Here is a 16,331-nt window from a genome sequence, read left to right as displayed (position 1 = left end):
TCCCGCACTCCCGTCCCCTCAGCCGCTCCCGCCCCGTTCCCCCTTCCCCTGCCAAGAACCGGCGGGAGCCGCACGCTGGAAAGGAGCTTTTATTGAGACAAAAGTCGCGTTACATGATGCAGCGCCGCGGGGCGAACAAGGGCGGTGGGGTCGGGGTAGGCCCCGCTCCCGGCGCAGGGCGGTGACCGCAGGGACAGGTACACGGCCGTCACCCAAACCACAGGTACAGCCCGAAAGCGAACCCAGGAATCACGGCACAACAGCAAGTCTCGGCAGGGCACAGCTCTTTTCCTGTTACAGTTTGCTCTCACTACTAAATAGCTTTCGATCTCACGCAGATAGCGCCTTTTTCTCAAGGGCTCGCTGCCCAGAGCATCCAGCCGCCCCTCTGGTACCACCAGCAGCTGCACGAGTTAGGGCAGGGAGGTGATCCTGTATTTACTACACTCACGGCTTTTCATCTGCACTGTGAATAGAAACGGGAGAGGAACCCTGCCCGCCCGGCTTTGGGAGTCATGCGGGATGGACAGCAGTGCCACACCAGACACAGGGACAGGACAGGTGCCCCCAGCCTGCAGCACACAAGAGACCACTGCACTTAGGGATGCTCAAATTTTGTCTAATTGGCAGCACAAGCCCATCCTACAAGTGACCACTGCAATTAGCCACTGACTGTGCCTTCGATATGCAAGTTAAAAAGCAGCCCTGGGCAGCTGTGTCCCAGGCAGAGGACACGGGCAGTGGAACAGCACACATCAATCAGGTCTAGCTGGCATTTTCACTACTCCTGCTGAAGAGCCTTCTAAAAGTAAAGCAAACTGCAACAAAACAAAACACTAAAAGATTCACAAGGCAGTTCACCATAATCTTTTAAATTTTAAGGTAAAGTTAAATTTCATACAAATAAACTTCCAAAAATATTTTGCAAACTCTGGCATATGGCTATGATACAGTATGTACAAACAAAATATCAGAATGGTTACACTTTATTGCTTTTTTTCTTTATTTGGTTAAGGAATTATACAGTAGTGTATAAAATGGGAAGTGGCAAGAAGCAAGTGTTGGCTTCTTGTCCTCTCTAAAGCCAAGGTTGGTTGGTTTTGTTTTTAAATACGGCGTTTTCAAATGTCACATCAAAAGCATTCTGGTACTGGGTGGCATCTGCATTACCCAAACAGGATAAAAGAGCAACAGTGAAAGAAGCTTAGGAAATGGGTAACAGGGCTCCATTTTGTACATTCCTTTGCCAATTCATACTTCCAAAATACAATTATTGATAAAACATCCAGTCTAAAGTTATATAAAAGTCAACAATTATGAACTGACTTCCTCATAAGTTGATCTTTCAGCGAGGTGGGCAACTTCAACTCACTAATCATGCAAAAAAACTTTTAACAAGATCAGTGATATTTGTGAGCAAAATCACCCAACTTGGCCCCGATCTAGCCTACAAGAGAAAACCCCCTCTGCAAAAGTCACTTTTCTATGTTCCAGAAGGTAATAAATACAGTCTGTGTTTAGATCCACTAGTATTAACAGATCTTTAAGTTCCTTTAGTAAGGAAACCTCACTTACAAACCATGTGTCAGTACAGAATGATGATGCCATTGCACATGCCTACACAGATTTATACATCCTTCTGTTGGCAAGAAGACAAAAAAATAAAGGTACCAAGAAGGGATCACTGTCACAACAGTCAGGAAAGAGCTCACAAGTTTTCTCTGGGCTTTCCCACCCGCTCACACTCCTGGAGTGTGTCAGAGCACCACTGAGGCATGAACTGCTCAGGTGCTGCTCAGCAGGCTGCACTGTAGGCTTTTACCTCTTAAGCATCTATTAAAGCTATTAAATATGTTCATTAAAAAAAAAATAAATAGACAGGCTCATCTCACAAAATATAATCTGAATGCAACACAGCAAAGCCTAAAGAATGCTGAAGTGAAAACCCAAGCACTTGGTAAGTTAATTGCTCCTGTAGGCTCGTGATATAAAAACACTTTCAACTCTTCCCTTCAAAAATAGATCCTGCTATAGATGGACATCACTTACCCCTCCTGCTTTCCTCTGACTGGGCTCAAATTTATTCATGGATATACTTCGGAAAAATCAAAAATTTAGCTGAAGTTCTTAAACCCCCATTCCAAGCTCAGTCTCTCATTATAAACAGCTACTACCAACACAGCCCCTGACAGAATTTCTCCTTAAATATGCATAATTTACTCTATCTCAAATATTTACAAGCAGAAGCAGCCCATCTTCACAAGACAGATATTCCTTCTGCTCTACATAAAGTGCAGCTCTCTAATTTAAGGCAAATTTCAGTGAAATACAAAACCATAGTTTTATTTTAGTATGTACACATTTTAAATTATAACCAATAACTCCCTTGAAAAGGAAATAACAAGAGGAAAATGTTTCCAAGTTTGGGATTTTTCTGGATTTTAAGGAAGTCCCAATATTATGTCCTATTGACATATAACTCTGTAAATTTCTTTTCAATAAATGCAACTGAAAAAGAGAGGTGGCAATGTGTACAGTAATTTAGTTCCAAAGATCAGTAAAACACTGGGAAAGTGCAGCCATAGTTTTTCATGTCCTGTAGCTTCCTTTAGCTACAGTAACATCCACCAATATCACATTTCTAAATATATACCCTATAAACCTAACGCTAATCTCAGTTCTTTCAGGGTGTATTTCTCATCTCCATCTGTGTCAAACTCCTTAAAGCTCTGTGATTCTTGGGCTGCGGAGCCAAGCAGCTTTTGAAGATCTTTGTATGAGAGTTTCCCATCAGCATCCGCAGGTGCTGTTTCAAACAGTTTCTGAAGATCTGCAAAGAGAACAAGGATTGAGAAACAGCTCCTTTAAGTCCACAGGAATATCCTGTAAGCTGCTTTCCCAGTTTTACAGCACTGTCTCTTGGTGCCCAGTAATTACACACAGCATCCCTGAGTGTGGAGTTTGCCTCCTATGTTGTCACAAGCTGCTGGTAACAATTTAGTAGGAAAAAAAAAAAAAAAAGCATGAACATTTCTGGATTAAATTACAGAAAATCTGAAGATAGCAATCCCTATTTCTGGCCACAGCTAACAGCCCATTTTACAACCACTAACTGCATACAGATGCAGTTACCCCCCCACAAAAGCAAGCTCTGAATGACTGTTGCTATACCAACAGGACAGATGATATAAAGGGAAAAGTGTCTATTCACTTCCTGATGGAAAGAGTTGCCCTTTCAGGAGCTGAAGAGACTGAACAACAAGATCCAGAAACCATTCATCTGATCAGGCAGTGTTCTCTTGGGGAAAAAAAAATACAGAAGAGAAAAAAGCCCCAGAACATACACACTCATAGCTACTTCTTTTTCCTTCAGCATGTTAATTCTGCTCTTGACTTCTCCCCCAGTCCCGGGGGCACTCAGTGTAATAATTCACTAATGAATCACACTCCTGCCTAAATCTCAGTTTCTTTTCTTTTACATGCTATTCTTTCCCTTCGGTTTCTTTCTTAATTGCTTTTTTTCTTTTAAACCCCATAGTCCTCAAGCTTTTAAAACTGACCTCACATCTCCCAGAGTATTTATACTTATCCTCTCCTAAACATTTACACGAAATACTCAGAAGAAAAGGTCAGCCTAAAAAGGACATACCTTCAATGCTGGAAATTCCTGGTAAGGACAGATGGCTCAGTTGCCCATTTCTCTCTGTGTTGTCACCAGCTGACCTTGAAGTCACCCTTGAAAGGTCTGTGGGCTTTGCTGTAGTACTCTGACTACTTTCAACTGTTACAAAACAATTTCTATTAGTTTTACTAATTCCACAGAATTGCAGCTAGCAAAACCAAACAAAAATCCAATAAAACTGATTTTTTTAATCACAGTAGCTGTATGGGATAAGAATGCTGCAATATTTCAGAATGTAGCAGTGCTGTTCCTTTTTACTTTAATTTAAACAACAGTTTTGGGACAGCCACACAGCTTTAAACTTCCATTCTGTACCAGGAGGTGTGTATTTATAAATTCCCATACAAAGAATGACTTGGGAATATTTTCTGCTCCCCACTCTTGAGGGTGCTGAAGAAGCTTTATTAAGCAAATTACATCTGCCCACCTGGGTTGCTTTCACCTTATCAGTACCAATATTCCCCAACAGCATGGTCTAAATTTCCAAGCTCCTGCTTGGAATGAACAAGCAGCACAGTTCTATTGTAATGAGGTATTTAAAAATCTGATGTTCAGCAGAAGTGGAGAACTGAAGTCAGCAGAGGCAGAGACCTTTCCTCTCTGTTACACTTATATTTTGAAAAAGCAAACCCAGATGTTACTGGGTATAAAGTTCTACAGTTAATCAGTGCATGCCTTCAAACACCAGCCATCAATCCACGTGAATGCTGCCATACACATTTTAAGTCACCTTCAAACTTTGGAGTCATGCAGAGTTTTCCGTTTTAGCAGCATCAGTTTCCTACTGCTTTAACTAAAAACCTTCATCAAAATCTTAAGGAAGAGTTTAAATTATCAATCTTAATTAGTTACTCTGAATTACTCCAGGGGACCCTCCAGGTATATGCATTACTGTTACCAGACATTCTTACCATTCTTTGATGCCTCAATGGGTCTGTCATTTTCTGACTTGCTTGTGATAGCACTGATCAGCTGAAGAGTCTCTTTTAGTTTTGATACCTGAGAATCTCTAGTTCCTGCTTCCTGCATATGTACAGAAAAAAAAATATCTTAAAATGCACCCCTTCAGTAGGTGTAGAAGAACCAAAGAGGTGGTAACTCAAAGTATGCCAGCACTTTTGGCTGACTTTGAGTTATCCAGGCTGATCAAGTTTAAAACTATAAACAAGATTTAAACCAAAAAAGAAATAAGTAAATAAACAAGTAAATAGTCTCTGGGAAGATACAATGAAAAAATTCACATGGTCTGTAGGAAAACAACAGAATGAGTACCTCAACCTGAAAAACAGGCAATTATTTTGCATACATGCGTTTTAAAAGAATCTGATCTTTACTTTTTGTATTTCCTACAGAAAAGAGCAAGATACTGGAAAGCTGTAATATAAAACAATCAAGCATCTTTGGAGTGAACACTTATACATTAATTAAGCTGCTTCATTGTCTCAAAGGTTTGTGTGCAGTAGCAAATACCTTTGCGCAGGAGCCACTGCATCTCTGTTAAAGTAAAACCCCCACATTTTTTTAATCTGCAGCTCCCAGACTCTATTCATTGGTACATTCCAGATGATAGGTTGAGTTCACATCAGTACAAGCCCAGAACCGACAGTGCAGCCTGTTTGCTCATCCACTTTCTTTCCAGCAGATGGAAACTAAATTCAGCAGCATCCCCTCCTATTCCCAGCCCACAATTTGGCCATTCAGTTAAACTCATTCCCAGCCAGTGATAGACCATCACTGAGGGGAGCTTTCACAGCAAGTCCTTGACTCCACTAGTGCTTCTTTGCAGACCTTTGCTCAATTAAGGTCCATTTAAAACATCTTCATAAAGATAATTACATGCTCTACTAATCCAGTGTAATTTGTATTTCCTTACTTTACCTTCACTTCTTTATTTGACTGAGTTTCAGTATCTAGTTGATCTTCATTTTCCACTTCTAGAGAGGTAGTTGCATCATTCCCCTACAGAAAAAACAGAGCAGAGTTTATTCATGTGCTTTTTATTTTCTACAACAGTTTCCTTCCTTCAGATTTGGCAGACATTAAACAGAGATAAACCAGGGCAGATACACTGTAGAATAAACATGAAGTCATATAAATGGGTTATATAGTTTACCACAGCAACGTCAGCATGTTCCTTTATTGTTAAACATACAGAATATGTTCTCACAGACTGGCTCCAGTGTGGCAGACAGAAAACATTGGAGGAATTTATGAATTTATTGAGGAGCTTTTTTTTATTATTGGGTTTTTTTAGAATTTAACTACTGTTGAACAAATGCAGAGTCCCACTTAGCTCCTCAGTGGGTCTTAACAGATCTATGCCAGAGTGATTACTAAAACACAGCTCAGTTTGTGAATCCTGCCTCATAAAGCACCCACCGAGCTCTTAAATGTCACAGTGTTTAGGACACTTTCCTGTAGATACTACACAAAAGAAATTAAATACTGCTTCTGAGACACTCTTAATGCTGCTTATCTGTTCAGGAACAAATCCCAGCCTTTTATAAATGAACTCCTAAGCATTTCAAGTTTCACTTTGACATTTTCTTTAGTTAGGTCTGAACAGCTGCATCTGCAGTGTGAAGGAAGTAGCAGCCTGAGGAGACACCCTGAGCCATCAAACACTTACCAGGATGGCAGAGGAGTTCTCTCTCTTGTCCAGGTTTTTCACAACCAGGGGAGAGTTTTCTAACAGCGTAACTTTCCGGCTGAGGTTGCCAATGGCTGAATCCACATTTAGAAGCTTGATGTCATTTAACTTCTGGTACACCACTACAGTATTATTTAGCTGTTCCAAAACTGCATGCAGTGCCTGGCTTTCCTGAAATATCAACAGAGCACGTGTCAGTTTACCCAACCTCTGCAGCAGCTCCTGCTATTAACAACACGACTGACCCAGTTTTACTGAGCAGACTTCAGGCTGGCTCTCCACTGACATCACTGAAAACATCCAGCTGGAAGCTTCCAGAAAGTTATTCCAACTTTCTGAAAGTTTGAAACAGATTCTTCCCCAGGGCTAGCCTCTTTGTTGTTAACATAATCACTTCAGCTGTGCAGTGAACACAGGAAGCCTATTCATTTCATTTTCCAGGTCAAGCTTTGTAAGCACAACAATGATTTTTCCCAAGAAAGCATGTACTGGGCATATTTATATACAGGATTCATTTTTGAGGAAGGTATTGACTGTATTAAAAGTAAGTAAGTGCAGTCATTCTGTTCCAACCCATTCAGCTAAACACCTACACATTAATCTTTTTCGTTGCTGAATTACTGCTTTCCACACCTCATTACACTGAGGGTGACTCAGTACATGCCACTCCCAAGTTTGCTCAGATTAGCAAGTACCTGCCATAAAATGCACTCCACTAAAAGCCTTTTAACTTATTTTCATTTACTTTAGCAAAGCACACCTATAATTTGTCAGATATTGCTTTCCCTCTTTTTACTCTTCACCCAATCAGAACACAAAAAAAACCCACTCTCAGACCAGGACACTTTCCTGTTTGCACACACACAGTAACAAACTACAGCAAAATTATTATTTGCTTTAAAGCATGCTATCTGCATTGTCTTGATAAAAATATTATTTTTTGCACACTACAGTACTGCAAAACACACAGGTAAGTTACGTATCCATGACACTTGTACCAAAATTTCTTATGCAAGGGAGAAAAATACCTTTTGGCAGTATTCTGTCTGATTTCCCTCAGTCCTTGGCACAGCAGTGGAGGGAAGTGAAGGCAGCTGTTTTAATTCCTTCTAAGGAAAGAAGTAGAAAATTGTGTTACAAAATCCCTGTGAATAAGTGTTTAACAACTGGCAGACTGTAGCTAAGGTTGTTTTGCAACAATTACAGTCACTACAGTGCTGTGCATGCAGTATTTTAACTAGACTAATAGTTTTCCCTTTCAAACACATAAGGTCCAAATTTATTTTCATTAAACCCTCCTAATTAACTCTTCTCCATTTAATGAAGTATTATGATACACATTTCACTGCTACCATACACACTGCCATTATCTGCAGTGTTTTTAGAGCACCCACTGACTGAATCAAGCGTCATTATGTGTCTAATTTAGATTATATCTGCAAGAATTCTTGTATTGCAATTCAGCCGAAAAACTGTAATTATTGGCTCAGTTTGTTAACTCCAAGTGAGAGGTCATGATAAATACAGTGAGTAGTTTCTGCTGAAGACAGTCAATAATTTAATCCTTCAATAGATTCTTAATTCAACCAACAAACTTTATCAATTCTCTGTCATCCCCAAACTAGAACAGTGCAGACAGTTACCATAAGCAGTACCCTGCATCACACAGGAGCACTTCCCAAGCCTCCATATCCGTGGAATAGGAAGCAAAAATGTGTAGGAGAGGAAGTGTAGAAAGGAACAATTCTTGCTCCATAGAAACAAGTACTTGGCACCATACAGATGTCACAGAGGGATTAGAAGATTAACTGATTAGTGTTCCAACCTACTGAAACCTCAGAAGTATTTCAAAGGTAAAAGGCAGAACTCCAAGCATTTCTTTAACTTGCTTCATATTAAGCAGTGTTAAAGCAGTGCATTTTTCTTACCACATCATTCTGGAGTATTTCTATGGATTTCTTGTATTCCTCAATAGCTGTCTGTATATTTTCAACATCATGAGCCACACTGGTAAGGGTGCTACCTATGTTGGCTACAGTCTGCAATAAAACAGATGACAGAAATCTCAGCCTTTCTCAAACTGCATTGTCCTTAAGTACCAGTCAGCAAAACACAATGTTTTGTTAGTGAAACTGCAGGCAGACTGCCACAAAATAATGCACATGAGTTTGAAGAATTTGGAAGGTTTTTTCACTCAAAACTGTGAGTTATACCCAAAGCAACCTCTGCTCTCAGGACCTCAGGACATCTCTAGCATCCTTCACCAGTATGAACAAAAGCCACTGCTCAAGAGGAATTCCTTCAGTAATCCCTCAGGATTTTAACACAAGCAGGCATCCTTATTTCCAGGAATGGCACCTACAAGGAAAAAGGCTCAAGAAAACCAAATCCCACATAAGAAATGCAATCTTGTCATAGGATCACTTAGGTTGGCAAGGACCTCTAAGACTGAGTCCAGCTGTTAACTCAGCAATGCCAAGTCCACCATTAATCCATGTCCCCAGGCTCCTATCCACGTCCTTTAAAAACCTCCAGAGATGGCAACTCCAGCAGCTCCCTGAGCAGCCTGCTCCACTGTTTGACAACCCTTTCAGTGAAGAAAGTTTTCCTGTTATGCAATCTAAACCTCCACTGGCACAGCTTTAGGTTATTTCCTCTTGTCCTCTCACTTGTCACTTGAGAGAAGAGCCTGACCCCCCCACCTGGTTGCAACCACCTTTCAGGGAGTTGTAGAAAGTGGTGAAGTCCCCCCTGAGCCTCCTTTTCTCCAGGCTGAACACCCCCAGCTGCTCCTCATCAGACTTGTGCTCCAGACCCTTCTCCAGCTCCACTGCCCATCTCTGGACACTCTCCAGCCCCTCAACGTCCTTCCTGAATTGAGGGGCCCAGAACTAGACACAGGATTTGAGGTGTGGCCTCACCAGTGCCTGTACAGGTGGACAATCACTGCCCTGGTCCTCCTGCTAACAACATGCCTGCAGACTTGCTTCTGATCAAGACACAGTGAAAATCCAGTCTGCTTGTAGCAGCAAATAAGGAGCTTAGTAAACAGCTTTGCACTCCTCCCAGAAAAAGAAATCCTGGCAGCCCCATCAGCCAAACCACACTCATTGCTTTGCGTATCACCAGCTTGTTGATTGTACATTAATTTTGGAGGGATAGGAAATGAGATGTGGAAACCTATAATGCCACAAAGACTGGACTAACACTAGGTGTTAGCACAACATAAATGTTTATTGCTAAATAAACAGAACTGTCATGGAAGAGCCAGGCAAGTTTCAACAAGCCATTCTTTTAACCAAAATAAACAGGACAGTTTTTTGGTAATGAATGCTCAGTAAGGCACATAGTAAGACACTGTATTAACAGAAAGCAATATATTTCCTTTTTCAATTAAAAAAGCTAAACAAACCACCTATTGCATGCAGATATAAAACTGCAGACAGACTTTTTCCAAGTGTCTCTCATGATATTAAGATTAGCACCTTGAAGGAAAGTAACCAGAAAGATCAGCTCCAAGGTACATGTGGGACAGCACAACACAAACAAATGCATCTCCAAAAGGGATAAACAAGGACTCTAAATTTTCTACATGCCACATATTATCATAAGACCATACAATTCATGAAGTCAAATTTTAAAGACAAGAGAAGCAAATATTCCTTTCAACTCAGGTAGCTCCTGCTGTCAATGCTGTCCCCAAGAGCTGCAGCTTAACACACAGAACACATTTAGCAATAGCCACATTTACAGTACTTACCTTCTGAAGTTTCTCTACTGTGATGGGAAGAGAAATCAGGTCAGCAGCAGATTTTATATTGTTTTTGAGATGATTTACTGTTGAGGTCAATAGTGATATCTAAAACAAAAAAGAAGCACTTAGAATTAGGCAACATAATCCTGATTCTGACCTCCCCCAATACTGATGGCTTAATGTGTAATATTAAAACGTAGGGCAATACAAAATTATACATGTACACACAAAAACCACCCCATCTCTAGGTTTGAAGTCCTGCCTAGGCTACATTAAAATATTCTGCCTCTTGCAAAAGAGCAAGTTTTTATTTAACTATTTTTTAAAACCAAATGAAAGCCACAGAAAACTTGTCTTTTCAGTAAGGTACCTTCTGCCAGCTTTACATTTATCCTCTTAGAGAGAGGCTGTTGCCCAAGAAAGACTTAAAAAGTTGTGCAAGAAGTCTTGATGTAGAGGAAACCATCACCCACTTTTGTATTTAGCAATGAAACCTGCCTGGCAAAGCCATGCAACCTCTCCAGCTGAGTGATGGGCAAAGTTGTGCCTCTCATCCAAACCCTCTGCTACACAAGTGGGACAGAGACTAAAATCCACTTTCTTCTGGTTAAAAAATGAAGTTGTTTTGCAAGTTGAGGAAAAGATCCTAATTTTACATTAGGTCAATGTTAATCAGCCGGCATGCAGACTCTCTAGCTCACAGCTGTGAACACTGGCTGAGATTATTCCCAGCAGCACATCTCAACAATTCACAGAGTAAAAAAAAAAAACCAGCAAGGAAATTTTGATCCCCACAAGATCTGGCTCAGACTGTAACCAGACCCTGAAGTAACCTGAGGACCTGCAAGAACCACGTGCAAGTATCTTTAACAGCCTGGTGCATTTTAAATGCTTAAAAGTCTCATGAAGAGCCTGAATAACTGTGGCTAAAACAGTGAGATGGTAAAGAAAGCAAATCAAATTTTCAGACGTGCCCCAGTAAGCACTTAATCACCACATGGGACTGAAGAAAAATCAATCTAGGCAGGCACCTCAGTACTCTAACAAATTAAACCAGAGTACCTGGGTCAAGAAGAGTTCCCCACACACACCTCTCAATACCATTCGCTGTGAGCAGCTCTGAACTTTTACCTTCCAGGGCAGAAATTTCAGTAAAAGCCTTACTGAATGCTTCATCTGAAGTGTAAGTTAATAGAGCAGCTGAGCAAAGAGCTCTCTGGTAAGTGGCTTAGATTTAGCCCCATCAACAGTGCCAAGATTTACTCCAGCTCAGAGGCTGAGTGTGTGTTAGCAGGGTTTACATCCCCAGGACACCAGGCCTCAGTTTGTATCAACAGGAGCTTGCTCTGAGTCAAGTAAACCTTTTCCACACTTACAAAACACTCTCAGAAATTTGAAATGTCAAATCTCTCATCATAAACATCACAACTATTTGGCATAAAAATTAAGAACTGCACAGTTCTCCGGTTCTTTTAAATTCTGCCTGAACTCCCTCTACCAGTTATGCAATTTTTCCTCTTGTGACCAGTCTCCAGCCCAGCTGGAGGCTCAAGAGGTTTTCTGCTTGTTTACAATGAGGTTTATACCCTATTTGAACTTTAAAAATAAAAGCTATGTATATGGTCTCAGAAATCCTTAGATAAAATTAATTTCTATTAAAAAGAATTGAACGGAATATTTTATTAATTTTCAAAACCAAGGACTGATCTCTTCTCACCTGTTTATTGATCTCTGTGATATTTATCCAAATTTTACTCAGCCCCAGTTCTCCAGTCTCAATTTGTTCTAGCTGCTTTTGATTCTGCACCAAATCGTCGTTCAGTTTAGGAATTTCTTGGAATGATGTCTTTTGATTAGATTCCACTAAAAGAATGAAAAAATTAAAAGCAAACCAAAATAAAAATCCAGGTAAACAACACTAAAAGACATAAAACAAATTACAAGCAGCAACATTCACAACAGTGAAAGAAGGCAATAACAGTTTCTACATACAGGTTTATTGCCAGTCTGTATTCAGTGTTTGCTCAGAATGACAGCTCTTTCTTGTTTTAAGAGTACCAATATCTGCAGAGAGAACCCAGAGAGACTGTACTAAATTTAACACTTTGCATAGTCCTGTCATTCTGGCAAACCTCAGTAGGTCTTTATTTAGTGCAGTTATTTTGCATTACCTCCACAGGGGAACATGAAATAGTAATGGGCCTGTGAGTAAGAGTTGCCAACAGTGCCAGGGCAAAGGAGGCAGGTGAAATGAACCTCAGTGCCCGTTCCAAGCCTGCAGAGGGTCTGCTGATGAGGAAGTGAATTCCAAGGAGATTAATGTAATTAGTTGCTCTGTGTGACAGAAAGACAACTGAAAAAATTAATGTATAAGCTTATACACTACTGCCTGTTGGTAAACAAATCAGTAAACAATGTCCTTGGAAATTAAGTCAGTTATTACTGCAATTAATATTACAGGAAGGGGGAAACGTGCAGCTCAAAGCAATCCCATGAGCCTCAGAAATGCAGCTCTTCCAGATCTGCAGTGACTAAGCTGTTTACCTGTGCCATGAGCCAATCCTAAATTCCTAGGTCTGAGAAATAAATAAGCAGAGGTTTTTGAGATGAAGATGACAGAGTTCTCCAAAATCTGCACGTCCACCCTGTAAGGCAGCACTGGAAAGGTCCACAACAAACAGCCACGGTTCAGACCAGGCTGCCAAGAGCAGCGGGATGTGTGTGATGTGTAGCTGGCAGATCCCAGAACAAATTTCCACTTATGACCCATCCAGTCAAAAGGAGACGCCTGTGGAGTGGATGCCCAAACACACAAAACTGGAAAGCTGGGCATATTCAGAAACCCACCTCACTTATCTTTAAGCAACTTATAAAAATGCTTTCTAGTTGCAAAGAAATCTGAATTGGATCACCCAAGATCCAAACAACACTTCTGGGTAAGCAAGATCTTGAAAGGTATATTTTAGCCAAAACAGACTGAGAACTAATTTGTGCATTTGACACAGGCAGCTCACACTAAATCTCATGTTTTCATAGGTTCTTGTAGGCAAATTATTTTCCATTTTGCCACTCCCACTGTGAACAGTGGGACTCCACTTGAAGAGTTTTTTGCAGCACAAGGAAGGTTAAATGCCACATGTGTTCTTAGCATCACTGCTGACAACTGAAGGGAAAACACTACATGAAATCCTCCTATTCCAAACATACTTGATGCAAAGATGTCTTGTTTATAAAAAGCACTCATCCCATGCTCACTTTGTTCAAAGGATGGTGGAACATATCAAATACTGCCACAAACATCTGCTCTTATGGAGAAAAAAGTCTGGATGGTTCCTTTTCCAAACTTGCTGTACAACAGATGGGTCACCTGCCTTTGTTTCTCTGTTCACTCACACATTTGACCAAGGCAAAACGTTACCTTTGGGAACCAAGTTTTTCTTGCTGCCTTTTTTTGTGGTTGTATTTAAATGCTGTGCCTCATTATGAGGCTCCCATCCAACTCCTTAAATGCACAGCTTTTCTACCAGAGCTACTGTGAAGAAAACAAGCCCATCTGTAATTGCCAGACAGGGAGAACAACAGTCAGGGAGAACAGCTGCTTTAACAAAGAGGTCTGTGTTGTACAGGAATGATGAAACTTAACTACACCAAAGCCAACAAATGCTGTCCTCCTGCAAAACTTTTACCACCAGCACACCTTTAAAGGGGAGCAGTCCATGAAGAGCAGCACTTGCTGACCCAGAACACAGACACAGCCACTGCAGAGCTGCTGGGAACACTCACAGCCACAAAGCAGCACCTGGAACTGTAGGCATCCTCCAGAACTGGCGGAGAATAACTACAGCTAACTTTCAGAGTTCAGTATCAGTTAATACAAAAGCACATCTATCAGCAATTCTCTCACGCCCAGCCAGCCTGTTCCACCTTGGCTGACAACTCCTCACGCCACAGGCCTGACCAGGAACACCTAAACACCAACAGCAAAGAATTTCCACACACATTTCCTCAATGCCTCTTTTATGACAAGCAAGACAACACCTTTGCTTACCTTTATCAATCTACACGGGACTTTAAACACTACTAACACAAGGCACCAAAACACATCCTGTGCCCAGAGGTGAGGTTCAAAGAGCCAAGAGCATACCTTACACGCACATATCACCATTTGTTATACCTCAGCCCACAGAAGTTATATTGAAAGTCTTGGCATGGGAATCTTTATATGGACTGACAAAATCTGAGCTTTATAAGCAAAACACTTCATCTTAACTCCACACTTCAAACTGTTGAACATATTAACTCTACACCATACATAACCCAACATAAAAGTTGAAAAAGAATGGGTCAGCGAAGCAAGATAAACATTCAGAGGATACAGAGAAAATATGGTACTGAAGCAACATTCAATTTGCAGTAATTCTATAGCAAGTATCAGAGGTTTTAAAAGAGTTCAAGACAGAACATAATTTTTCTTTTTTTTTTTCCTTTTTTTTTTTTTTCAGAATTCCCAAGACTGCTTTGACATGTCTGATCAGAACTTTTTAAAGGGGGTTTTTCTTTGGAAGAGAGCACTCTGAAGACCAAAGTAAGGAATTTTAGAAATGTATATACATGCAACTACAGGCCCAGCCAATCTAGTGTCTCTGCTCCTCATAAGATACAGAGCAGGGAAGAATATATAACATTCACCTCAGATTTGCCAAGCCTGTGTTCTTGGCTCAAAGCACTCCTCAATTCAGATGTTATTTATTTACTCAGTATTTTTAGACTTTGACTGAGCAACTAAAGCTCTTCATACTGCCCAAAGAAAATGTGAAACAGTAGTTACATTCATACTTACTAGTTCGAAACTTGTCCTTTATTGCATCCAAATCCTCCTTGAGGGCCACCTGCATCCAGACCAAGCCAACACAGGCGACCACACAAGCAGCAAGAATGACAAACGCACACAAAGGGTAACAGAACCTGCAGCATCGCAGGTAGTCCCCCCTGCAGAAAACAAAGAAACAGCTCGTGAATATACAGCAGTGCCTAGAAAAGTGTCATTTGAAATGCTGTTCTACCAAAGTAAGGGACAGCGTTGTAGCAGCACACATTTTGGCTGACAAGGGCTAACAAAGACAGTTTTCAGGACTAAATAAGGCTACAAAGTCAGGTCAGGGATGTTACTCTCTATTCAGTTTATCCTCAGCAGGCAACGTCTAGCATATTTAAAATCAGCTGTCAGGTTTCCTTTACTAAAATATCCTGCTCTGTTAACATAAACTTAAGTCAGGCACATCTGCCTGATAGCTTGAAAAACACGCTTTAAGACAAGGCATTACCATAATGTTACGACAAGTACTTCTAGAGCGTTCCAAATTGTGAAAGCCCAAGTCTCCCTGAGACATGCCTACTTTCAGGTATGCACAGAGGCCCATTATTAATGCTGTTACTTAACTGAAAAGCTTATTTACTGGCAAAAGCACAGCACGTCTCCGAGAAAACCAGCAGTTGAGCCGGCTCGCAGGACGGTGCCAGGCTGAGATCACACACACACACACACGTGTAACTGCGCCCAGCATCTCCAGGAGCTGCCCCCAAGTTTAGTCCATAAGGATTCGTGCAGCGTTGAGCACAAAACAAAACCAAAAAAAAAGCCCCAAAAAAGCCCCAAAACAAAACGGAAAAAAAGGGAAAAAAAAAGAAAAAAAAAAAAAAAAGCCAAGGGATGGTCCAGTAGGAGCTGTCCCTGGCCATGGCTGGGGGGTTGGAACTAGATGATAAGATGATATATTTAAAGCTCCTTCCAACCCAAGCCATTCTGCCACTCGATGATACCTCCATCCCCAGACAGGCGACCTGCGGGGTCGGACAGGCTCAGGGCAGCTCTGGGTGTCCCCTGGCAGTCCCCAGGCTCACACACCCCCTTCACCCCCAGCTACGGGCCCGACCCGCTGACAGCAGCGCGGCCCCGGGGCAGGACCCGTCCGGGCAGGGCCCGGGACTCACTTTCCGCAGCGGCCCCGCGCCCCTGAAAACTCGTCCTCGTCGGAGCTGGACTCGGAGTCGGAGGCGGGCGGCTCGGTGCGCAGCAGCCGGTGGCCCGAGCCCTTCTTGGCGGGCTTCTTCCTGCGGCCGTCGGCGGCCAGGCCGATGAGGGCGTTCAGCTCCTTCCGCTTCTTCATCCTCTTGTGGGGCGGCGGCGCGGCCGGCGGCTGGCTCCCGCCCGCCTCCTCTTCCTCGGCCGCCGCCGCCGCCAGCGC

The 16,331-nt window shown here is 41.7% G+C and overlaps 1 protein-coding gene across 1 annotated transcript; it reads right to left on the bottom strand.

The window, feature by feature from the left end:
- Window positions 1-979: 979 nt before the first annotated feature.
- On the bottom strand, window positions 980-16,274 carry EFCAB14 (EF-hand calcium binding domain 14). Its single transcript, XM_083867997.1, has 11 exons — window positions 16,078-16,274; window positions 14,927-15,075; window positions 11,804-11,949; window positions 10,093-10,191; window positions 8,261-8,371; window positions 7,361-7,441; window positions 6,312-6,503; window positions 5,561-5,641; window positions 4,594-4,705; window positions 3,650-3,781; window positions 980-2,830 (listed from the first exon to the last, which is right to left on the bottom strand). The coding sequence occupies exons 1-11, from the start codon at window positions 16,251-16,253 to the stop codon at window positions 2,655-2,657; spliced, it is 1,455 nt and encodes a 484-aa protein (XP_083724123.1). The 5' UTR covers window positions 16,254-16,274; the 3' UTR covers window positions 980-2,654.
- Between the last annotated feature and the right edge of the window lie 57 nt (window positions 16,275-16,331).

The sequence above is a fragment of the Zosterops lateralis genome (genome assembly GCF_965231275.1).
Source record: "Zosterops lateralis genome assembly, chromosome: 9".
NCBI classification, from domain to species: domain Eukaryota; kingdom Metazoa; phylum Chordata; class Aves; order Passeriformes; family Zosteropidae; genus Zosterops; species Zosterops lateralis.
The sequence above is the reverse complement of the archived record's forward strand: the minus strand, read 5'-3'. Positions and strand labels throughout refer to the sequence as shown.

What these genes read in the sequence shown, in the direction of transcription:
- EFCAB14 (XM_083867997.1), bottom strand. Translation starts at nt 16,253, where the DNA reads ATGAAGAAGCGGAAGGAGCTGAACGCCCTCATCGGCCTGGCCGCCGAC. An exon ending in AGACAGAATACTGCCAAAAG is followed by an intron (nt 6,504 to 7,360) that starts GTATTTTTCTCC and finishes TTGATATTTCAG; the next exon opens with GAAAGCCAGGCACTGCATGC. An exon ending in AGAACTCCTCTGCCATCCTG is followed by an intron (nt 5,642 to 6,311) that starts GTAAGTGTTTGA and finishes TTTTTTCTGTAG; the next exon opens with GGGAATGATGCAACTACCTC.